General features: G+C 42.9%; 1 protein-coding gene across 2 annotated transcripts in view; it reads right to left on the bottom strand.

The window, feature by feature from the left end:
• Window positions 1-25,747, bottom strand: part of LOC117677566 (platelet glycoprotein 4-like) — a 68,062-nt gene that overhangs the window by 7,239 nt on the left and 35,076 nt on the right. For both annotated transcript variants that reach the window (XM_087873408.1, XM_087873407.1), the window contains exons 3-11: window positions 18,785-18,945; window positions 14,548-14,692; window positions 10,907-11,089; window positions 10,517-10,608; window positions 7,717-7,763; window positions 5,326-5,395; window positions 4,086-4,273; window positions 2,185-2,303; window positions 271-344 (exon numbers count right to left, since the gene is read on the bottom strand). In XM_087873408.1, the coding sequence (XP_087729534.1) occupies window positions 271-344; window positions 2,185-2,303; window positions 4,086-4,273; window positions 5,326-5,395; window positions 7,717-7,763; window positions 10,517-10,608; window positions 10,907-11,089; window positions 14,548-14,692; window positions 18,785-18,945 (1,079 nt within the window). The remainder of the gene's footprint in view (window positions 1-270; window positions 345-2,184; window positions 2,304-4,085; window positions 4,274-5,325; window positions 5,396-7,716; window positions 7,764-10,516; window positions 10,609-10,906; window positions 11,090-14,547; window positions 14,693-18,784; window positions 18,946-25,747) is intronic.

Raw genomic sequence — 25,747 nt, 5'->3', positions numbered from 1 at the left:
GTGGGAAGGTAACAGTGTTCCGTGCGCCTTCGGCATTGAGTCATGCCGACCACATGACCACGGAGACGTCTTCGGACAGCGCTGGCTCTTCGGCTTTGAAACGTAGATGAGCACCGCCCCCTAGAATCGGGAACGACTAGCACATATGTGCAAGGTGAACCTTTACTTTTAAGATGCTACTGCCCATTAGCCACTTCTCCTGACAAGCATACATGCCGAACAAACAATCTACCTTTTCATCAATAGAAAAGAACAACAGTCAAGACTTACGTGATTTTTATGTTTGGTTTCACCAATATATTAATCTGCAGCCTTTTGGCAAAATGCAAGGTAAATCCTGTGGTCTAAAAAAAACAACAACACGTAAATACAGTGAATTTTGTGGGTGGGAATATTTAAATATTAGTAGCATTAAATAGAAAAAAATAATGCATTCAAAATAATGCATTCAGAAGCTGAGTTTGGAAGGGTTTTACAAGCATTGGACAAGGCTGTTTCCAGTGGTGGGATTCAGCCGGTTCGCACCACTCTGGGAGAACCGGTTGTTAACTTTCTGAGCAGTTTGGTGAACTGGTTGTTGGAAGAAATCATTAGGGCAGAGAACCGGTTGTTAAATTATTTGAATGCCACCACTGGCTGTCTCTCAATAGCCAGGAGGCCAATGCTACCTTACTTGTTTCAATGATTTCATCGCAATTCATTTAAACCGGATATTCATCAGCTTTGAAATTGATGTTTGATTTTAAGGTTGGTGCTGCACTTTTTAAACGTTCTTAGAATAAGCAGCAAAATAATAACCCCGAACCTTTCTTGAAGTACAGGCTGATGGGCAGTGATGGGATTCAAATTTTTTTTACTACCCTGTTTCCCCTAAAATAAGGCATCCCCTGATTATAAGCCCAATCGGGGCTTATTTTTTGCAATAAAATAAGCCTCCCCTGAGGCTTATTGTATGCATGCAATAAAATAAGCCTCCCCTGAAAATAAGCCCTCCCTGAAAATATTTAAATGCATGCACTGCCAGTCCCCACCATTTCCTCTGGTTTCCTCCATGTGCCCCAAAATAATAAGACCTCCCCAAATTTAAGGCCAAGCGTTTATTTCAGGGTTCAAAAAAAAAAATATAAGACAGGGTCTTATTTTTGGGGAAACACAGTACTGGTTCTGTGGGTGTGGCTTGGTGGGCGTGCTTCAGTGGGCAGGGGAAGGATACTGCAAAATCCCCATTCCCTCCCCACCAATGGTGTGGTTTCTACTGGTTCACCCCAGTTCGGGCGAACCGGTAGCGGCAGTGGTGGGAGGTTCTGCCCACCCACCCGGATGTCATCACGGACACTCTGCACATGCACAGAAGCACCGCACACAAGTGAAGCAAGCACTCATACACGTGCGCTCTCAGTTCCGAACTGGTAGTGAAGGTAAGTGAAACCTACTACTGCTCCCCACCCCACTAACCTGCTTTCCAGCTCCATTTTCCTGTGCAGGGCAACCAAAGAAGACCCAGCCAATCAGCTGGGAGGCTGGGAGGCAGCAAGTAGATCGATTGGATGCCCCAGTTTTACAGTCTAGGACTCCCTGCAGCCCCTTGGGAGCCAAAACGGGGTGCGTTGGGGCTCCTGGAAGGAGCGGGAGGGGGGCAGGGCCAACCAGAGGTGGTATTTGCCGGTTCTCCAAACTACTCAAAATTTCTGCTACCGGTTTTCCAAAACCGGTCCGAACCGGCTGAATACCACCTCTGCTGATGGGCCCTTTGAAAATCTACATCCCATCTGCAGACTGAATGAACTACTGGGAGAAAACCAGTGGTGAAATCCAAATTATTTTACTACTGGTTCTGTGGGCGTGGCTGGGTGGGCGTGGCTGGGTGGGCGTGGCTGGGTGGGCGTGGCAGGGGAAGAATACTGCAAAATATCCATTCCCACCCTACTCCAGGGGAAGGATATTATAAAATCTGCATTCCCATCCCACTCTGGGGCCAACCAGAAGTGGTATTTGCCGGTTCTCCAAACTACTCAAAATTTCCGCTACCGGTTTTCCCAACTGCTCAAATTTTCTGTTACCGGTTCTCCAGAACCTGTCAGAACCTGCTGGATTTCACCCCTGGAGAAAACCTTCCACTTCAGTGAACAAAATTATCTACAAGGGTCAAAATCTATGTGATAGAAGGAATTTTCAGTCACTTACTGGTTCTATATCCAGAAAGGTTTTGTGTTCTTCCACATCTGGCTTCAATCCGTCAACATATTGAAAAAACTCCTTGCTCGCATGCAGGAAATGGGGCAATGAGATGTAGACTGGTTTACCTATAAAAATAAAAGGGAAATGAAGACAATGTACAAGCTGTATTATCAAGTTCCGATCTATTAGCAAAACTGAGTGGAAACGTTTCTATCTTTGGGAGAGCAGCCAACCACTCAGTGGAGCTTACTCACCAAGTACAACTGCTAGGAAGCTTGGCCGATTGGACACGATCCAAACCCAAAACTTCAAAAGAATTTGGGGGAACGGCCCAAATTTCTCCTTTCGTAATTGGTTCTGTGGATTCCTTGTAGGTCCTTTACGTAATACGATTGATCCAATTCAATTCAATTCAGGTAAAAAATTACAATGTACGGAGATGCCCAATGCGCCACTAAATTAAAAATCCAATATTGCCAGGTTAATTAGTTTCATTGGAACCAAATTGGTTCTGATCTCAAATGTTCTGAAGTAATTTAAGATAAAGGTTTGAAAGTTTCATTTGGGAGGTCCCACCTCCATCCTAATTTAGGTGCTTATATATAGTCTAATTCCTCTATGGAGATTCTCCGTCATCCAGGTCATGGTTTTGGCACGGTTGAAAACGGACTTGGGAGGCTATGTGTGGCCCTCCCGAGGTCTGTTTTCAATGGCAGAAGGCTGTAGGAGGCCGTCACAGCTGAAAACGGAGGCTGGGGGGCCTGCGCGTGGCCCTCCCAAGCTCTGTTTTCACTGCCAGAGGGCTGCAGGAGGCTGGCGCGGCTGAAAACGGAGGCTGGGGGGCCTGCGTGTGGCCCTCCTGAGGTCTGTTTTCACTGCCAGAGAGCTGCAGGATACCAGTGCGGCTGAAAACGGAGTTTGGGAGGCCTACGTGTGGCCCTCCCAAGGTCTGTTTTCAATGGCAGAGGGCTGCAGGAGGCCATCACAGCTGAAAATGGAGGCTGGGAGGCCTGCGCGTGGTCCTCCCACGCTCTGTTTTCACTGCCAGAGGGCTGCAGGAGACCGGCACGGCTGAAAACGGAGCTTGGGAGGCCTACGTGTGGCCCTCCCGAGGTCTGTTTTCAATGGCAGAGGGCTGTAGGAGGCCATCACAGCTGAAAATGGAGGCTGGGAGGCCTGCGCATGGTCCTCCCAAGCTCTGTTTTCACTGCCAGAGGGCTGCAGGAGGCTGGCGCGGCTGAAAACAGAGCTTAGGGCCCTCCTGAGGTCTGTTTTCAATGGCAGAGGGCTGTAGGAGGCCATCACAGCTGAAAATGGAGGCTGGGAGGCCTGCGCGTGGTCCTCCCAAGCTCTGTTTTCACTGCCAGAGGGCTGCAGGAGGCCGGCGCGGCTGAAAACGGAGCTTGGGAGACCTACGTGTGGCCCTCCCGAGGTCTGTTTTCAATGGCAGAGGGCTGCAGGAGGCCATCACAGCTGAAAACGGAGGCTGGGAGGCCTGCGCGTGGTCCTCCCAAGCTCTGTTTTCACTGCCAGAGGGCTGCAGGAGGCCATTGTGGCTGAAAACGGAGCTCGTGGCCCTCCTGAGCTCCATTTTTGCTAGCAGAGGTACCGCAGGCTGGTCCTTCGCTGTTTCCAAGGTAGGCCCATGGACCAGATCTAAGCACTCTGCAGTCCAGATCCAGCCCACAGGACTTGAGTTTGACCCCCCCTGCTTTTTTGACTTGAGGTTTAAACCCGTTGCTCTTTTTATTCAGCCTCTCCCTCTGGGATTGTAACTAACAAAAAACACAAGCTTTGACGCCATTACAGACGGGGTGAGGAGTGTCTACCGATGCATAACATTCTAGGCATCTCTATCATTAAGAAGGATTTTTTTTTTAAAAAAAAGTGTATTTCCACTCCGTTACCTGCTTTGCAGGCGCTGATATCCATTACTCCACCTAATGTACAGTTCTTGCTGATGGTGATATCGGTGCAGAAGCAAATATTGTCAGGATTGGTAAGGGGCGACGCAAAAGCCGACGGAGGGATAACGAAGCGAAAAAGTTGGATGCCTTTCACCGTCTGCTCGCTTTCAAATTTGGCGGACATTGACCTGTTTCGTAAAAAAATAATACGAAGCATCACTATGAAGGATGATCAGCATGATTTTTTTTAAAAAAAGATCCAGCAATCTTATCTATGGAGATTCTCAGTTATCCAGGTCACGTTTGTCCCAAAAGGGCTTTTTCAAAAGGCAACTGAACTTCGTTTTTCCTTGAAGACATTTCGCTTCTCATCCAAGAAGCTTCTTCGGTTCTTCAGTCGGAACTGAAGAAGCTTCCTGGATGAGAAGCGAAACGTCTTCAAAGAAAATTCAAAAGTCCAGTCATCAATCCCATTTCTCCGAGCATCAGTTGATCATCTTACATCTTGGATCTCGTTCCTTGATCTAAACGAGGGGATCTTCAATCAAGATTACTCTCCATCATGGCAATGGGGTGAGTAGCATCGTCGGCATCTCACCAAGGTGGGAAAAAAGCCATATAAAAAAAACCATATGAAGCCGTACAAAAACAAAGCGATTAAATGCACCTTCTCAGGTGGCCTTGAAATGTAGAGTTTTGGAAAGAGCTACAATTGGTCTCCAAAATAATGGGGATGATAATGAAATGGTTAAGGTCTCTGCCTCAAGGAAAGCCTCCGGAGCCTGGGGAGGGCAAATAACGGGCCTAGTGGAAGTTCGGGAAGGCTGGAAGTGGGCCCGTTTCCGGCCTCCAGAGGGCCTCTGGAGCCTGGGGAGGCCATTTTCGCCCTCCCGGAGGCTCAAGGAAAGCCTCCAGAGCCTGGGGAGGGCAAATAACGGGCCTAGTGGAAGTTTGGGAAGGCTGGAAATGGGCCTGTTTCCGGCCTCTAGACAGCTTCTGGAGCCTGGGGAGGCCATTTTCGCCCTCCCGGAGGCTCAAGGAAAGCCTCCGGAGCCCGGGGAGGGCAAAAATTCCCCCCATGGTGCAGGAGGCCAACTAGGCCACACCCACCATGGCCACTCCCACCCGGCAGCCAGGCAGAGAACCCCTTGCTAAAATTTTTGAATTTTTGGTCATCAGTTGTGGTTTACTTGTATTTGCGGATGAAAGGAAGGAGCCCAGTTTGTTCAAGATGGGTTACCTGCAAATATCGGACGAAAAGAAACGCAGCTCTTCACTCTGGTTCATAAAAGGGTGGAACGAAGCCCCATCTGCGAGTTACAATCAGAACATCTTGTGAATTGAAAAGCCTCGCAATGCATACAAAAAAATCCCTGCTTCTGAATTCAAAACGCGACTTTACAACGGACGCTGGGTCTGCTTCCCTGTTCATCCAACTCAGCTGCTCGGTTCTAACTGTTGGGTTATCAGAGGGCCAAGGCAGGCCTTCCAGAACTAAAGGAATAAAGCATATCTTCCCCTGTTGACAACGTGCAGGTCAACATTCTTCTGGAGTTGACCGACGGAGGACTTCAAGGCAAATTGGGACTTACAACCTGAAAAACCATTTATTGAACAGTAGGTGCCCAAAAAATAGAATAGAATGGAATAGGAAAGAATACAAATTGGAAAGAATGGAATGGAATAGAATAGAATAGAATAGAATAGAATAGAATAGAATAGAATAGAATAGAGTAGAGTAGAGTAGAGTAGAGTAGAGTAGAGTAGAGTAGAGTAGAGTAGAGTAGAATAGAATAGAATAGAATAGAATAGAATAGAATAGAATAGAATAGAATAGAATAGAATAGAATAGAATAGGAATAGGATGGAGTGGAGTGGAGTGGAGTGGAGTGGAGTGGAGTGGAGTAGAGTAGAGTAGAGTAGAGTAGAGTAGAGTAGAGTAGAGTAGAGTAGAGTAGAGTAGAGTAGAGTAGAGTAGAGTAGAGTAGAGTAGAATAGAATAGAATAGAATAGAATAGAATAGAATAGAATAGAATAGAATAGAATAACAGAGTTGGAAGGGACCTTGGAGATCTTCTAGTCCAACCCCCTGCCTAGGCAGGAATCCCTACACCACTTCAGACAAATGGTTATCCAACATCTTCTTAAAAATTTCCAGTGTTGGAACATTCGCAATTTCTGGAGGCAAGTTGTTCCACTGATTAATTGTTCTATCTGTCAGGAAATTTCTCCTTAGTTCTAGGTTGCTTCTCTCCTTGATGAGTTTCCACCCATTGCTTCTTGTCCTGCCCTCAGGTGCTTTGGAGAATAGCTTGACTCCCTCTTCTTTGGGGCAGCCCCTGAGATATTGCAACACTGCTATCATGTCACCCCCTAAGTCCTTCTTTTCACTAGACTAGACATACCCAATTCCAGCAACCATTCTTCATATGTTTTAGCCTCCAGTCCCCTAATCCTCTTTGCTGCTCTTCTCTGCACTCTTTCTAGAGTCTCAACCTCTTTTTTACATTGTGGCAACCAAAACTGAATGCCGTATTCAGAGTGTGGCCACTTGGCCAATAAAGAATTCTATTCTACAGGAGTGGCCAAAATTGTGGAAACCTTTTGAGAAAAGGGCATTTTTGAGATTTGATGGCTAATAACACCACTTTTTTTTTGAGTTTCAAGATAATCCTATTCCACTGCTGGAATGGCCTGGGAATAGCCCAGACCTTCACCCAATTGAAAATCTATGGAGCCGACTAAAGAAACTTGCTAGTCTGAAGCGACCCAGCAATAAAACCCAGTTAATAGAAGCCATCATTCAATCTTAGTTTCACATGATAACAGCTGCAGAACTAAAAGACTTGGTTCACTCCATGGGAAGACGTTGTAAGGCCGTCATTCATGCTAAAGGTGACCCAACGAAGCATTAACTGACATGGTGATAATTTTTTGTGTATCTCGTTTTTTCTACGTGTTTCACTTTTCTTCTTTCTACTGTAACTGCTATTCTAATAGCAAATCCTTCCTAAAAGTTATTGTGTGACATTCTTGATTAACTTATCTTTCCGCTGATATATAATTTTATGGTACTACTTCAAAAAAGAAAGTGGTGTTATTAGCTAGATTTAGAAAACACAACTTTTCCCAAAAGGTTTCCACAATTTTGGCCACTACTGTATGAAGAATTCTATTCTAAGAACTTATGATCTCACACTTAAATGGCATGCTTGGGGAGAATAAATTTAAACAGGACCCTGAAATTAATCTTGCTTTCTGTAAAAGACAGAATCCTTCAAAACCTTTCCTTCCAAACATGTCACTTCATTTTTAGTGTAGCAATTGCAACCAATTTTCCCCCCCTAACATACGGCCTTTATTTTCTAACTTTGGGGAACTTGTCCTCGATATTTATCCATCTTTCTGTTTTCATAAATTTCAAAGTTTCTTTTTGATATTGATAGGGTAAAGAAAAAAAGCAGGGGCACTGTTTTATTGTATTTTTTATTTATTTTATTTTATGTGTTGAAGTAGGATCTTTAGCAGGTTGGCTCAGTTCCAACCTTGCCTATTTTAATGCAGGCCAAAATGTTTATTGTGCGTTCTACGCAAAAATTAACATTCAATACTGTTCCATTGATACACTCACCTGTGCCATTCACCATGCCACAATAACTTTTCCAGTATCTAATGGTCCTTTGGGGGGGGGGGGAAGAGAAGAAAAATAACATATAACTTAGATGCCAGGCAGTTTTCTTAGCTAAACAATTGTTGTCTTTTGAATCTAAGGAAAGTGTGAAAATTAAACAAATACGGGGACAGATATTCGATTTCCATATAATTATATTCTCTTATAATTATATTCTTCATAGGAAGGAATTGAAAAAAATGGAAGAATTTAAGGTAGGATAAGAAGAGTGTGTATAACTAATAACTGTCAGGCCCGTCCCAAGCTGAGCATTCAGAAAAGAAAGACCCTCGATTCCATTGTGTGGTTCAAGGTATACTTTACTGAAGCTAGTTGGTTACAGTGTAGCAAAGTCAGATCTATGGGTTTCCCACTCAAACTTGGAATTTCCCCCTTTTCTCAGGCTCTCCCCCCATGGTCAACTTGGGGATGTCCAGTAAGGTTCAAACTCAGTGTTTTGGTACCACTCCACCTTTTGGGGCCTTTTGGTGGCTGTTTGCATTCTGTTCTCAAGGTTGTGTCATTGGATCTGTCAACCTGTCAGGTTTTGATGTCGTCTCAAATAAAATAAATTGCATTTCCAAACAAATAGTCTTTGATGAAATCTTTCATTTTATTAAGCACGACAATCTGTCCCCGATTGTGGCGTAGCCAACACTGACTTCCTGACCCCAAACCTTCCCTTTCTGTTCCCCAATTCTCTGTGTCTCATTGGCCATCTTCCAAATCACTCTCCCCATATATATTACTTCAGCTTCCAGGAATGTCCCCCCTCCCATCTCATCTCCTAGGGGATATTATCTTCAGGGAAAATAAGTAGGTAGTCAAGCGTCCTCTTGCCAGCTGCCCCCTCTTCTCCTTCTTATGTCAGCACTAGAGTAAATGCAGGTTGAAGTGCTGACATCACCATTCTCTCCAATTGGCACTTCTGCTTCCTGTCATCCCCACTCCTTTTACCTCCCCTCCCCAAACTTTATGGCAGGATGCTCTCAAATTTCAGGTTAAATTAACTTCCTCTTACGAATTATGTTGCAGCCAAATGAAGTTCTGAAAAGGGTTTTAGAAAAATGGAAGTCCTTGTCTTCTTACTCTTCCTTTCTTCCTTCCACAGAGATGAAATGGAAATGAACGAATAAGAGTAGCAATAGTTCACCAGCTCTGCCCGAAAGTGTCTCAACCCTGGTGGCATCACTGCGGGTTTTTAATCATCCTTAATCTGCTCACATTTCTGTGTTTGGGATGGCACAGGAGTACCACTGAAAATGCAATATTCACTGATTTAGGATAAGGACTTGACACTAAGAGTCAAGTGGAAGACTTTCTTAGGACTGACCCTGTGATGACAATAAAGTCATTTTATGCAAGATCCTAACAATTGTCTTTGAATGCTACTGATCCATGAGGGCCAACATTGGGTGACAACCAAGAAGAGAATTCATTGATCTTCAATATCACATGACAAGCAACAGGCCTTTCTATGTCTGAATATTCTGCACCTGTATTGGGGAATTTAAGGTAGGTAGATAGGTAGGTAGGTAGGTAGGTAGGTAGGTAGGTAGGTAGATAGATAAAGACAGATGATCGATATAGAGATTAAAGAAAGAGAGAGATAAAATAGAGATAGATAGATGGATAGATGATAGACAGACAGATAGATAGATAGATATATAGATGATGGATATAGAGATTAGATAGAGAAAGAGAGAGATAAGATAGAGATAGATGGATAGATGATAGATAGATAGATAGATAGATAGATAGATAGATAGATAGATAGAGATGATAGATATAGAGATTAGATAAAGAGAGATAGAGATAGATGGATAGATGATAGATAGATAGATAGATAGATAGATAGATAGATAGATAGATAGAGATAGATGATAGATATAGAGATTAGATAGAGAAAGAGAGAGATAAAATAGAGATAGATAGATGGATAGATGATAGATAGATAGATAGATATGATAGATATAGAGATTAGATAGAGAAAGAGAGAGATAAAATAGAGATAGATAGATGGATAGATGATAGATAGATAGATAGATATGATAGATATAGAGATTAGAGAGAGAAAGAGAGAGATAAAATAGAGATAGATAGATGGATAGATGATAGATGGATAGATGATAGATAGATAGATAGATAGATAGATAGATAGATAGATAGATATGATAGATAGATAGATAGAAAGATATGATAGATATAGAGATTAGATAGAGAAAGAGAGAGATAAAATATAGATAGATGGATAGATGATAGATGGATAAATGATAGATAGATAGATAGATAGATAGATAGATAGATAGATAGATAGATAGTGATAGATGATAGATGATAGATATAGAGATTAGATAGAGAAAGAGAGAGATAAGATAGATAGATGGATAGATGATAGATAGATAGATAGATAGATAGATAGATAGATAGATATAGATAGATGGATGATAGGTAAATAGATTAGATTAAATTAGATTAGATTAGATGATAGAGAGAGAGAGAGGATAGATAGATAGATAGATAGATAGATAGATAGATAGATAGATAGATAGATGATAGGTAAATAGATTAGATTAGATTACATGATAGAGAGAGAGGATAGATAGATAGATAGATAGATAGATAGAGAGAGAGAGAGAGAGAGAGAGAGAGAGAGAGAGAGAGAGAGACATCAAGAGTTCACAATACAGAACAGACTGCTAAACTGTTGTATTTTTTTATTTTTTTAAAAAAAAGCTGTATTTCCCCAAATATATTATACCTGCTATTATTATAAGTGATGATAATTCCTTTCTTGGCTAAATCACTTTTCCCACTGTGAATTTGGTAAGGGCCATCCAATGTTTCATTGTACTTGAAAGAGAGAAAGAAGAGAAAAATTAATTTTTGATACAAACAGGCTCCATCCTCAAGATAAATTGGCTAGCATTTAAAACTCTGCTGTATAAAATCTAAGATATGAACAACATTCTTCAGTTTCTGGAGAGAAGCAGGATGAGTGTTTATACACACACACACACACACACACACACTCTGTAAAGCACTGTGAAGCAGTATATAAGTCTAAGGACTCTTGCTATTATACCAGCACAGACGCTTTTCTTACAATCACATCGCAAGGAAATAATTTTCCCTTTCAGTTCATACTTACAGGGTAGAATACTCCTACAACCGTATTAACTTTCACCATGGGGATTTTCTTCAAGAACGGATCTTCGTAGCCCCAAAGTATTTCTTTCACACTTCTCGTTTGGAGAAAATTTGATTTTGATGCTTTCATCCAGATGTCCATCAAAGCTTGAATGAGTCCAGCTTTAAACAAAGCCGGTGCAGCCTGAAGGTAAATACCAACATGACTTAAATTTTTGACACCGGGACGCAAATTGACACAAACAGCCTTGAAGTAAGTCCTATATGCGATCAAATCACAGGATATCTTAAAGTTTTGAAACGAAGCACCTGCTTAACAACTTCACTTATTATACCGATACCTCGAACTTTACGACCACAACCGAGCCCAAAAATTCATGTTGTTAAGTGAGGCAGTTGTTGTTAAGTGAGCTTTGCCTCATTTTATGATCTTTCCTGCCTCGGTGGTTAAGTGAATCACTGCAGCTGTTAAGTTAGCAACACTGTTGTTAAGTGAATTTGGCTTTCCCGTTGACTTCCCCGTCGTCACCGGGGATTATGTGACACACACACACACACACACACACACACACACACACACACACACACCAGGACACTGCAACCATCCTAAATATGAGTCAGTTGCCAAGCATCTGGATTTTGATCACATGACCATGGGGATGCTGCAATGGTCGTAAATGTGAAAAATGGTCATAAGTCACCTTTTTCAGTACCGCGAGTGGCCGCAGAAGAAGTGGGTCGGCAGTGGGCTTCTGCTGGGTAGGGCTGTCGGTGCTGCTGCCACAAGGTGAGTCAGTAATTAGACCCCTCCCCCAAAAAGGAACCCTAGCTGTTTTTTCGGGGGTCAAAAGAAAATAAGACCAGGTCTTATTTTCAGGAAAACATGGGAGGGAGGGAGAGATGAGAGAGGGAGGGAGAGAGAGAGAGAGAGAGAGATGAGTGTGAGAGAGAACACATGAGAGATGAGAGAGAGATGAGAGAGAGAGATGAGAGAGATGAGAGAGAGATGAGTGAGAGAGAGAACACGTGAGAGAGAGATGAGAGAAATGAAAGAGAGAGAGATGAGAGAGATTATATACAGTAATATATATCAGATATATATATATGAGAGAGTGATGAGAGAGAGAGATGATATATTTATGAGAGAGAGAGAGATGAGAGAGAGATGAGAGAGATTATATATATATATATATATATGAGAGAGAGAGATGAGTGAGAGAGAGAACACATGAGAGATGAGAGAGAGATGAGAGAGAGAGATGAGAGAGATGAGTGAGAAAGAGAACACGTGAGAGAGAGATGAGAGATGAGAGAGAGATGAGAGAGAGAGAGATGAGTGAGAAAGAGAACACGTGAGAGAGAGATGAGAGAAATGAAAGAGAGAGAGATGAGAGAGATTATATACAGTAATATATATCAGATAGATAGATAGATAGATATCAGATATATATATATGAGAGAGTGATGAGAGAGAGAGATGAGAGAGAGATGAGAGAGATTATATATATATATATGAGAGAGAGAGATGAGTGAGAGAGAGAACACATGAGAGATGAGAGAGAGATGAGAGAGAGATGAGAGAGATGAGAGAGATGAGTGAGAGAGAGAACACGTGAGAGAGAGATGAGAGAAATGAAAGAGAGCGATGAGAGAGATTATATACAGTAATATATATCAGATATATATATATCAGATATATATATATATATATATATATATATATATATATATATATATATGAGAGAGTGATGAGAGAGAGATATGATATATTTATGAGAGAGAGAGAGATGAGAGAGAGATGAGAGAGATTATATATATATATATATGAGAGAGAGAGATGAGTGAGAGAGAGAACACATGAGAGATGAGAGAGAGATGAGAGAGATGAGAGAGATTATATATATATATATATGAGAGAGAGAGATGAGTGAGAGAGAGAACACATGAGAGATGAGAGAGAGATGAGAGAGAGATGAGAGAGATTATATATATATATATATATGAGAGAGAGAGATGAGTGAGAGAGAGAACACATGAGAGATGAGAGAGAGATGAGAGAGAGATGAGAGAGATTATATATATATATATATATGAGAGAGAGAGATGAGTGAGAGAGAGAACACATGAGAGATGAGAGAGAGATGAGAGAGATTATATATATATATATATATGAGAGAGAGAGATGAGTGAGAGAGAGAACACATGAGAGATGAGAGAGAGATGAGAGAGATTATATATATATATATATATGAGAGAGAGAGATGAGTGAGAGAGAGAACACATGAGAGATGAGAGAGAGATGAGAGAGAGATGAGAGAGATTATATATATATATATATGAGAGAGAGAGATGAGTGAGAGAGAGAACACATGAGAGATGAGAGAGAGATGAGAGAGAGATGAGAGAGATGAGAGAGAGAGATGAGAGAGATGATATAATATATATCAGATATATATGTATCAGATATATATATATATATGAGAGAGATGAGAGAGAGAGAGAGATGATATATTTATGAGAGAGAGAGAGAGATGAGACAGAGATCAGATAGAGATGAGAGAGAGAGAGATGATATATATATAGATATATAAGAGAGAGAGATGAGAGAGAGGATATATTTATGACAGAGAGAGAGAGATGAGAGAGATTGAGATTAGAAATAGATAGATAGATAGATAGATAGATAGATAGATAGATAGATAGATAAATAGATAGATAGATAGATAGATAGATAGATAGATAGATAGATAGATAATAGATAGATGGAGGTGTGTATTTAAATAGCCTCGTTTCAAAAATTGGATACAAACAAAGGCTAAACTATTCTGGACACACAGCCCAGGAGGCTCTGGCCATATGTCTGACTGGGAACCTCACAGTCTCTGGAGGTCTGGGTGGCTCCTCTAGAGATGTTACCAAGCAGTAATAATTGGTACCTTTGTTAGCCATCTCATCAAAAGTAGCCGAGAATAGAACGGACAAGGGGACCTGAGACGTTTCCTCAGTCCCCAAAGGTTTCAATGGAAAAGACGCTGAAGCTAAAGAACATACATGGCCAGGTTAACACAACCACAACATGTTTGTGGGAGAGAGGAATTAAAATCATCGGTGGGATTCCAAATCTTTTCCTACCGGTTCTATGAGAGTGTGCTTTGCGCGTGCTCACGCAGCACTCAAAGACCGCCCTCGGTGTCAGCGGTGGTGAGCTGAGTTGTTGTTTAGCTCACCTGAGGCGTGACAATCCACACTGTCGCACGAATCAGATGAGCTAAAAAAACAAGGAAATATAGGACAGGGAACGGCGGGGGCGGGACGGCGGGACCAGCCAAAGGTGGTATTTGCCGGTTCTCTGAACTACTCAAAATTTCCGCTACCGGTTCGTGCGAACCGGTCAGAACCGGCTGAATTTCACCTCTGAAGGAAACCCATTGGAGTCAAATGGACCAATTTTAGGAAACTTTCAGGTGAATCCTCTGAAAAATCCATTTCATTCATCCACGATGCTGAAGAGACTAAAACAGAACATCACTCCACGTTCACATTCTCCACATTCTCACGCTCTGAGAATCCCCATCTTTTATGGATCGATTGTTTACAATTTCAGATTCAGATGACAGAAATCTTCTGGGAGGGCTCGCTTACCACAACAGCAAGGTTGACGGTGGTGATATTGTCATTTTCTGAGCCAATTGACATTTCGGGTTCAAAACGGATGATATTTGGCTGGAGGTATGAGAGGGTGTTGTCAACATGTTCGGTGATGTTTTCTTTGGGCTTGTAGCGCATCCTTTGAGGGAAGAAGGAAAAGACGCCACTTGTTAACGGGGTGAACAACGGAATCGGTGGAAGGGCTTCCCTTCAGAAGTTGTGGGTGCTCCATCACTGGAGGTTTTCAGGAAGGGATTGGACAACCCATTTGTCTGCTTGAGCAGGAGGCTGGGCTAGAAGACCTCCAAGGTCCCTTCCAACTCTGTTATTCTATCTTCTAAAGCTTGCACTCCCTGCCAGTAGAACATTGGATAGCTGACCATCAAATCCCTTTCTTTTCCTCCTTTCCTTTCCTTTCCTTTCCTTTCCTTTCCTTTCCTTTCCTTTCCTTTCCTTTCCTTTCCTTTCCTTTCCTTTCCTTTCCTTTCCTTCCCTTCCCTTCCCTTCCCTTCCCTTCCCTTTCCTCTCCTCTCCTCTCCTCTCCCATGTCTTCTACCCCCTCCCCTCCCCTTCCCTCTCCTTTCCTTTCCTCTCCCATCTCTTCTACTCCCCCTCCTTCTCTCACCTCTCTTCTCCCATCTCCTCTCCTTGTTTTTCCCCTCCCCTCCCCTCCCATTTCTCCTCTCCCCTTTTCTCTCCTCTCCTTCTTTTTTCCCCTTTTATCTTCCTTCCCTTCCCTTCCCTTCCCCATCTATTTACTTCCTTTCCTTTCCTTTCTCCTCCTTTTATCTTCCTTTCCTTTCCTTTCCTTTCCTTTCCTTTCCTTTCCTTTCCTTTCCTTTCCTTTCCTTTCCTTTCCTTTCCTTTCCTTTCCTTTCCTCTCCTCTTTTCTCCTCTCCTCTCCTCTCCTCTCCCCTCCCCTCCCCTCCTCTCCTCTCCTCTTTCCTTTCCCCTCTTTTTATCTTCCTTCTCTTTTCTTCCCTTCCCTTCCCCATCTATTTACTTCCTTTCCTTTCCTTTCCTTTCCTCTTCCCTTCCCTTTCCTTTCCCATTTCAATTCCCCTTTCCCGTCCAATTCCTCTTTCCCTTCCTTTCCTTACCTTCCCCATCTATTTACTTCCTTCTTTCCTTTCCTTTCCTTTCCTTTCCTTTCCTTTCCTTTCCTTTCCTTTCCTTTCCTTTCCTTTCCTTTCCTTCCCTTCCCTTCCCTTCCCTTTCCTTTCCCATTTCAATTCCCCTTTCCCATCCAATTCCTCTTTCCCTTCCTTTCCTTACCTTCCCCATCTATTTACTTCCTTTCCTTTCCTTTCCTTTCCTTTCCTTTCCTTTCCTTTCCTTTCCTTTCCTTCCCTTCCCTTCCCTTCCCTTCCCTTCCCTTTCCTTTCCTTTCCTTTCCTTTCCTTTCCTTTCCTTTCCTTTCCTTTCCTTTCCTTTCCTTCCCTTCCCTTCCCTTCCCTTCCCTTCCCTTCCCTTCCCTTCCTTTCCTTTCCTTTCCTTTCCTTTCCTTTCCTTTCCTTTCCTTTCCTTTCCTTTCCTTTCCTTCCCTCGTTTATATGCACATTTGAAGCCTCTTTCAATATGTTTTGCATTACTCTTATGCATCCTGATGAAAAAGCCATCATCCCTCTGCCTCCCAACCCAAAGCCGATGGTTCGGATATGGTTTCATTTTGATGGCTGTTCAGATGGCCACCAGCAAGAGCAAACCACACACAGAAACACACACACTTGAAAGCAGCTTTCCGTTGTTCTTCGCCCGAGGACACAAGGGCTGAGGCAAATAGTTTACCTTGGGCCAAGCCAGAAAGCCTATATAATATCCCCATGGAGATCAAAACCAAAACAAAGCTGGTTTGTAGAAGCTGGATGAAAACAACAACTCCACTGGTCAACTTGCTCTAGAGAGTTGTGTTCATGCATAACAACAACCCATTTAAAACACGACTTGCGTGTGGCGTTTTCGGTGTGCAATCTTAGACTTGCTAAACCTCCCCTCTCCAGATGTTGGGCATGGAACTATATACCCTTCCCATAATTTCCCTCCCCCTCAATAGGCACCGTGGGGTTTATTTATTTATTATTTATTTATTTTTTCAGATTTCTATACCGCCCTTCTCCTTCCGGACTCAACAGCCAAATATAAAACATTCATACACACAAGTTAAAATAGATTTAAAATAATTAAATAAAATTTGGCCCATCATTTAAAACATTTCAATTAAAATCCATATCAAATTTTAAAAACCAACCATAAAATCAGGACAGCCCGGTTAACTGGAAAAAGTAGGTTTTAAGGGCCCGACGAAAAGTCCGGAGGTCTGGGATCACTCGTATCTCTGGGGGTAGATCGTTCCAGAGGGCGGGGGCTGCCACAGAGAAGGCTCTCCCCCTGGGGGTCGCTAGCCGACATATTCTGGCCGACGGCACCCTGAGGAGGCCCTCTCTGTGGGAGCGAACTGGCCGGTGGGAGGCAATTGGTGGCGGAGGACGGTCCCGTAAGTACCCCGGCCCTAAGCCATGGAGCGCTTTAAAGGTGATCACCAACACCTTGAAGCGCACCCAGAAGTCCACCGGAAGCCAATGCAGCTCGCGCAGGAGAAGAGTCACATGGGAGCGCCCCGTTGCTCCCATAATCCCCTGCGCGGCCGCATTCTGCACCAGTTGGAGCCTCCGGGTGCACGCCAAGGGGAGTGTGCCTGCTTAGTGCCTCGTGACGACGTTATCCATTTGTGTTCCCTTCTAATGTGATTTTCAAAGCAAGGGAAATGCTTCCTCTCATTTTCTAACTACAGTGTTTTCCAAGATCCCCACTTACAGAAAGCACATCCGGACAACTAATGTTATTTGCTTTTAGGGTGGGGGGGGGGAAACCCCAGAAATTATCGCTATGGTCGAAGGTCAGATAATAGGGAAGAAAAATATATTGGGTAATAACCAGGTATATTAAGACTTTCCAGGGCCATTTGTTAAGAATATAAAGGCTAAGATGTAGGGAATCTGTGAGCTGCAGGCTGTTTCTTGTGTGAGGAGGAGGAGGAGGAGGAGGAGGAGGAGGAGGAGGAGGAGGAGGAGGAGTGTGGGATCCTTAGTGGTCTCTAAGCCTGGTTTTCTTGCAGACATTTTATTACCCGGCTAGGTAACCTCATCCATGCTAGAAAGGAGTGGGGTTTATGGAGTAAAGGAGAAGAGGAGGAGGAGGAGGAGGAAGAGGAGGAGGAAGAGGAGGAGGAGGAGGAAGAGGAGGAGGAGGAGAAGGAAGAGGAGGAGGAGGAGGAAGAGGGGGAAAAAGAGGAGGGAAAGAGGAGAAAATAGGAAGAAGAGGAGGAGGAGGAGGAGGAGGAGGAGGAGGAGGAGGAGGAGGAGGACAACGACTGTGGTGTTCTCTGAGCTTGGATATTTTCTTATTTATTTCTTTACTGAATTTATATGCCGCCCCTCTCCAAAGTCCAAGGGCGGGCATTCTTGCAGATGTTTCATGACCCATCTAGGTAACATCATCAGTGCTATCTCTGAATTGGGAAAATTGGTTTATGGAGTAGAGGAGAAGCAGAAGAGGAGGAGGGGGGAGGAAGAGGAGAGGGAGGAGGAGGAAGAGGAGGAGGAGGAAGAGGAGGAAAAAGAGGAGGGAAAGAGGCAAAGTAGGAAGAAGAGGAGGAGAAAGAGGAGAAAGTAGGAAGAAGAGGAGGAGGAGGAGGAGGAGGAGGAGGAAGAAAAGGAAGAGGAGGAAGAGGAGAAAGAGGAGGAGGAAGAAGAGGAGGAAGTAGAAGGAAGAGGAGAGGAGGAGGAGAAAGAGGAGGAGGTGGAGGAGGAGGAGGAAGAGGAGGAGAAAGAGGAGAAAGTAGGAAGAAGAGGAGGAGGAGGAAGAAAAGGAAGAGGAGGAAGAGGAGAAAGAGGAGGAGGAAGAGGAGGAGGAAGTAGAAGGAAGAGGAGAGGAGGAGGAGAAAGAGGAGGAGTGGAGGAGGAGGAAGAGGAGGAGGATTGTGGGTTCCTTGGTGCTTTCTGAGCTTGATTGTTTCTTGCAGGCTTTTTATGACCCAACTAGTTAACATCATCAGTGCTAGAAGGGAGTGGGGGGTTGGTGGAGTGGAAGAAGTAGAGGAGAGATAAAATAGCTGGCTGGAGAATTCTGGGAGTTGAAGTCCACCAGTCTTAAAGCTGCCAAGTTTGAAGACCTCTGCTCTAATCCTTCTTCCAAGTCCCCAAGACATACCGATCCTCAGGGATTGACCTACCTGTAAGTGTAAGGACCTTTCTGCTTCAGGATTGGATTAGAACCATTCATCATCACCTCCTCTGGATTCTGGACATCAAACAACCAAAACTGTCGGTAGATGGCACTTCCCGGAACGACCCAGTTCTGATAGGCAATTGTTCCTTTTTCAATGACAGATTCCTGTAAAGCAAAATAACAAGAATATTTTAATGGGTTTTGTTTTTCTACGTCTATCAGAATAGTATCTATGGAAATTCTCGGTCATCCGCGTCGTGGTTGTCCCACGACAAGGTGCTTTTTCAAGAGGCGACTGGACTTTCTGGTTTTTTCTTTGAAGACATTTCGCTTCTCATCCAAGAAGCTTCTTCAGTTCTAACTGGATGGTGGGGAATGGAAGGATTTATATTCCTTGCAGACAGCTGGTCATTTGCATCCTTTTAGAGAGTGGTTGAAGCAACCCTGAGGACGCAAACAAACCTCCAGGTGGCCTCAACAACCCTCAAAAAGGATGCAAATGATCAGCTGTCTGCAAGGAATATAAATCCTTCCATCCTCCACCATTCAGTGCGAACCGAAGAAGCTTCTTGGATGAGAAGCGAAATGTCTTCAAAAAAAAAAAAAGAAAAAGAAAAGTCCACTCAGCTCTTGAAAAGGGATCTTTGGTCTATTACAATAGATATATTTTCAGATATTATTTTCCCAAAGCAAGACTGGCCTAGAAAATATTTCCTGGAAAAATCCCCTCGGTTATTATGGATTGGTGAAATTCAAACTGATAAATTGTTTTTATTTCACAGCAATGTTTAGGTGCGAGAAGAGTAGAAGACAGCAATGGATGGAAACTAATCATTCCGAGAAGCAACCTGGAATTGAGGAGAAACGTCCTAAGAGTGAGGACAATTAACCAGTGGAACAGCTTGCCACCAGAAGTTGTAGGTGCTTCATCACTGGAGGTTTTTAAGAAGACACTGGACAGCCATTTGTCTGAAATGGTATAGGGTATCTCCTGCTTAAACAGAGGGTTGGACTAGTAGACCTCCAAGGTCCCTTCCAAATCTATTCTGATTGATTGATTGATTGATTGATTTTTCAAAAATCTAAGCTGGCATCGAAGGAAACAATCAACCACAACTAATTTATTTGACTTCGTCTAGATTGGTTGCATTGTTCTTTACTGAGCTATAGCCAAATTAAGGCTACAGCTGCAAAGATCCTGCAGTCTTCAATTTTTAGTTTTGAACAGTAGAGTGTGCACTAAACTCACTTTGTTTTTAACAATGAATATGTAGGCCAAAAAAAACCCCCACCAAATGTTTAAGCAGCATTTTTGGAATGTTATTTCAGACAGTTTAGGTATCTAGCTATTCGTTTTGGAGTTGAATGCAGTTTGAGTGGGTCTAGGGCAGCCGTGCAGTTAGTCCTTGATTGATGACCACCAAGGAGCCCGAAATTTCCGTTGTTAAGCGAGACATTTGTTAAGCGAGCTCTACCCCGTTTTACGACTTATCTTGCCACCGTGGGTTAAGCGAAACACTGCGGTTGTTAAGTCAGTAACATCGTTGTTAAGTGAATCTGGCTTTCCCCGTGGACTTTGCTCGCCAGGGGGTCGCAAAAGGGGATTACGTGATCCCCTGGACACTGTGACCGTCGTAAATAGGAAACAGTGGCCAAGCATCTGGATTTTGATCGCGTGACTATGGGGATGCTGCAACGGTCCTAAGTGTGAAAAACAGTCATCAGTCTTTTTTTTTTCAGGGCTGTGGTCACTTTGAACGGACACTAAACGAACTGTTGTAAGTCAAGGACTGCCTCTACTAGTCCTCCTACAATCAGCTATCATCAGAATTACAATTTTTTAAAAATGATCAAAATTGCTTGTGATCAAAAGCAAAATGATGTGCTCAAGATCTTAACAGAACAGAAAATGCGGAATGGAATGGAATGGAACAGAATGCAGAATGGAAGGGAAGGGAAGGGAAGGGAAGGGAAGGGAAGGGAAGGGAAGGGAAGAGAAGAGAAGAGAAGAGAAGAGAAGAGAAGAGAAGAGAAGAGAAGAGAAGAGAAGAGAAGAGAAGAGAAGAGAAGAGAAGAGAAAATATGGGATGAGATGGAACGGGATGGAACGGGATGGAACAGAATGGAACGGAACAGAACGGAACGGAACGGAACGGAACGGAACGGAACAGAACAGAACAGAACAGAACAGAACAGAACAGAACAGAACAGAACAGAACAGAACAGAAAATACTGGATGGGATGGGATGGGATGGGATGGGATGGGATGGGATGGGGTGGGGTGGGGTGGGGTGGGGTGGAGTGAAATAGAATGCAGAACAGAATAGAACAGAATGACAGAGTTGGAAGGGACATTGAAGATCTGCTAGTCCAACCCGCTGCTTAGTAGGAAACCCTATACTATTTCAGACAAATGATTGTCAATCTTCCCTACAAACCAAAGAAATCCCTTGAAGCAGAGAGAATGATTTTGTTCATTGACTCTTATTGACCTTAAACTGGAACAGGGAATGGACCAGGAGACCAACTGAAAGCAGATCGAATGTCATCGGAGCTTCTCATTTCATTGAACTCTGGAGCGCTGACAAACGGTGTATATGTCAGGTTAGAAGATTATGTGTTAAGTTCCAATTAAGCTGATTTATTGCTCCTGCCTCTAATACTAAGAATCTAGTCAAGCAGTGGTGGGATTCAGCCAGTTCGCACCACTTCGGGAGAACCGGTTGTTAACTTTCTGAGCAGTTTGGCAAACTGGTTGTTGGAAGGAATCATTAGGGCAGAGAACCGGTTGTTAAATTACTTGAATCCCACCACTGTAGTCAAGTAACGTTCACTAATAAATTATGGCTAGATTGTTCTGATCTAGGCTTCCTGAGACAGTAAAAAGCACAAGATTAGTCCCCAAAACCCTCTTTTTATTTCAACGGCTGTGAATTCTGTTCATCCACAGCCCGTAATGAGTCACAAATAGTTTGCAAAGAGTCCAACAGAAGTCTGCCACAATCCTTTGGGATAAGGCTAATAAACACCCACCTTTATCTCCCTTGACAAGCTGCCAAAGACCTAATTAGCAATTAGCTTTGCAAGGCCACACGGAGCACAGAGTCAAAAACGGAGCTTCAGAATTTAAACCGACCAGAACGAACAAAGTTGCTTCCTGCAAAGGCCCACGTGCCTTTGCTCCTCCTTTATGCCTTATGGGAGCGTCCAATCATCTCCAAGCCTTACTCCCGAGTCGCCCCTTTTGTCTTAACTGTTCTTGCCTTCTGGCAGCTCTGCATATGCGCGCATTGGGAACAGGCTCCCCCTCTTCCTCTGCCTCGCTGATGTCAGATTCTGGAGGCTCCGGAGGCAGCACATAACTCCCAGATGGCCCTTTCTCTGCCTCTGACGCAGAGCCCTCATCCGAGCCTTCCCCAGACTCCAGGACTGGCCCATGTTCCTCCCCAGGCTCCTCACTGTCTGACTCTGTTGCCAGCTCCGCAGGCTACCAGCGGACCACAACAACATGTTTAGTTTAGAACAAAGAAAGGGAAAAACCCGTGTAGGCACAAGGAACAAGTCCAATTTTATGCGTTAAGAGTGGAAGAGATTTCAGGAAGTATGAGGTGAACAAAACCCTGAGAAGGATGGCTGAAAGAACTGTGTAGAATAGATTATAAAATGGAGACGGGAGAAATTTACCTCATAAATTATAAACAGAGAAACAAGAAACACAAAATTAGAGGCGCTTAGGCAACTTGGCAAGGAGACTCTGAGAGTCGGGAACTAATTGTCTCCTGCAAACTCCACTCCCCTTTTGCTCCTCTTTTACTCCTTCTAGGAGGGGCCATTCACCATCCACCTGTGGCTTTACTCCCGAGTCGACCCTTGTTCTTTAGCTGTTCCTTTCATCTGGCAACTCTGCGCATGCGCACACAGGGAACAGGCTCCAGCTGTTCGTCTGCTTCACTGATGTCTGACTCCGAAGGCAGCTGATAACTAGCATACGGCCCTGGCCCCATCTCTGCCTCTGACGCAGAGCCCACATCAGAGCCCTCCCCAGACTCCAGGACTGGCCCATGTTCCTTCCCAGCCTCCTCACTGTCCGACTCTGCTGCCAGCTCCACAGGCTGCTGGTGGACCACAACGTAGATAAGAATTTGATGAGGGGTCAGACTTAGACCATTTGTGGGAACGTAATGATTCTAGGCTAATTCCTCTCTTGACTCCCCCCACCCACACCCAAGCTCTGCTTGTCCTTCTACTATAGTATAATTAATAACCCCGGGACATATCATTTCCCAAGCAAGGCTGGTATAAAAGTCAGCAAGGATTTTGTTTTGTTATTTTCAACTTTCCCGGGCATGCAGGGTTTTTCTTTTTCCCAACAAGGAATTTTATGAATATCCGGGTTTGCTTTAAAAAGGAACACTATGACTCACAAAGTTCCAGATTAGCAGTGGCAGCTATCTAGAGTACTGGGAAACAATCTAAAAAAAGGGAAAAAAAAGCTTGTACAAATATTTGATTGAATTCTCAATGTCACAGTGACCTGGCTGTCTGTAACCGACCTTTTAGAGATTCACAGAGAATGTGGTGTTTGCTAGGGTGGATTTCTGAATTGTCATCACATTTTTGCCAGGTGTAAGAGGCGCTGGACAGGTGGCTGAGGGAGGGAGGGAAAGGCCCTGGCCTGCAGAATGAATTAACTGGGTTTATTTCTAACTGTGTTGGGGACGGGACCATGAAAGATACAAAGAAGGCTCAGTTTTTCTTTATGAGAATGAATACAACCCTACCGATGGGCAAGAAAAGAAGTCAGCTCAACTAGCTATCTTCTGGTAGCAATGTTGGTGAGGGAGGAGGAGGGAGGAGGAGGAGGAGAAGGAGAAGGAGATGAGACTGTGGGGTCCTTGGTGCTCTGAACTGAACTGGATAGGATAGGATAGAATAGAATAGAATAGAATAGAATAGAATAGAATAGAATAGAATAGAATAGAATAGAATAGAATAGAATAGACTAGACTAGACTAGACTAGAATAGAATAGAATAGAATAGAATAGAATAGAATAGAATTGAAAATATGGAGTGGAGTGGAGTAGATTGGAATGGAAAGGAATGGAAAGGAATAGAATAGAATAGAATAGAATAGAATAGAATAGAATAGAATAGAATAGAATAGAATAGAATAGAATTGAATTGAATTGAATTGAATTGAAAATATGGAGTTGAGTGGAGTGGAGTAGATTGGAATGGAAAGGAATGGAAAGAAATAGAATAGAATAGAATAGAATAGAATAGAATAGAATAGAATAGAATAGAATAGAATAGAATAGAATAGAATAGAATAGAATAGAATAGAATTGAATTGAATTGAAAATATGGAGTGGAGTGGAGTGGAGTAGATTGGAATGGAAAGGAATAGAATAGAATAGAATAGAATAGAATAGAATAGAATAGAATAGAATAGAATAGAATAGAATAGAATAGAATTCTTTATTGGCCAAGTGTGATTGGACACACAAGGAATTCGTCTTGGTGCATATGCTGTCAGTGTACATAAAAGAAAAGATACGTTCATCAAGAATCATAAGGTACAACACTTAATGATAGTCATAGGGTACAAATAAGCAATCAAATCATACGAGGAAACAGTCAATATAAATTGTAAGGATACCAGCAACAAGGTTACAGTCATACAGTCATAAGTGGGAGGAGATGGGTGGTGGGAACGATGAGAAGATTAATAGTAATTAATTAATTAAAGTAATTAATTAAAGTAATTAACTGGGTTGTTTTGTTGCAGACATTTCATTACCATAGTAGGTGATATCATCAAGGCTAGAAGGGAGTGGGGTTTAGGAGGAGGGAGGAGGAGGCAAAGAAAACCTGAGTGGCCTTTAACCTCCCGTTCCCTTAACATATGACCAAGGGTGATGTTTTTGAAGGTTTTTTTTTTTAAAAAAAAAACAACTTTGGTTCCTTGTTCCTTTAATGTGTTCCTAGTATTGCATTTTGTGCATGGATGTGATCTCGGTTTGCGTTTCAAATTTTAAGTTATTTTCTTTCTCAAAAACCTTTTGTTTGATTTGGGCCCAATAATTTGGTTGTTGTTCCTGCACTCTGGGTGTACCTTACATTTCTGTCTGTACAATGCGACAGGGCCATCTTTCTAAACCAGGGAGACCGAGGAGAAGGAGCGAAAGAGAGAGGGAGGGAAAAAGGAATGGAGGAAGGGAGGGAGGAGAAAGGAGAGGAGAGGAGAGGAGAGGAGAGGAGAGGAGAGGAGAGGAGAGGAAGGAAGGAAGGAAGGAAGGAAGGAAGGAAGGAAGGAAGGAAGGAAGGAAGGAAGGGCTATTCTCCTTTTGAGACTTAGCTGCAAAAGTAAGGAGAAGATAGAATAGAATAGAATAGAGTAGAGTAGAGTAGAGTAGAGTAGAGTAGAGTAGAGTAGAGTAGAGTAGAATAAATAGAGTAGAGTAGAGTAGAGTAGAGTAGAATAGAATAGAGTAGAGTAGAGTAGAGTAGAGTAGAATAGAATAGAAAAAATAAGAGTAGAATAGAATAGAATAGAATAGAGTAGAGTAGAGTAGAGTAGAGTAGAGTAGAATAAATAGAGTAGAGTAGAGTAGAGTAGAGTAGAGTAGAATAGAGTAGAGTAGAGTAGAGTAGAGTAGAATAGAATAAATAGAGTAGAGTAGAGTAGAATAGAATAGAGTAGAGTAGAGTAGAGTAGAATAGAATAGAAAAAATAGAGTAGAATAGAATAGAATAGAATAGAATAGAGTAGAGTAGAGTAGAGTAGAGTAGAGTAGAGTAGAATAGAATAGAATAGAATAGAATAGAATAGAATAGAATAGAATAGAATAGAATAGAATAGAATAGAATAGAATTCTTTATTGGCCAAGTGTGATTGGACACACAAGGAATTTGTCTTGGTGCATACCCTCTCGGTGTACATAAAAGAAAAGATACATTCGTCAA

The sequence above is a fragment of the Pantherophis guttatus genome, chromosome 7, assembly GCF_059756535.1.
Source record: "Pantherophis guttatus breed Tessera chromosome 7, ASM5975653v1, whole genome shotgun sequence".
NCBI classification, from domain to species: Eukaryota; Metazoa; Chordata; class Lepidosauria; order Squamata; family Colubridae; genus Pantherophis; species Pantherophis guttatus.
The sequence above is the reverse complement of the archived record's forward strand: the minus strand, read 5'-3'. Positions and strand labels throughout refer to the sequence as shown.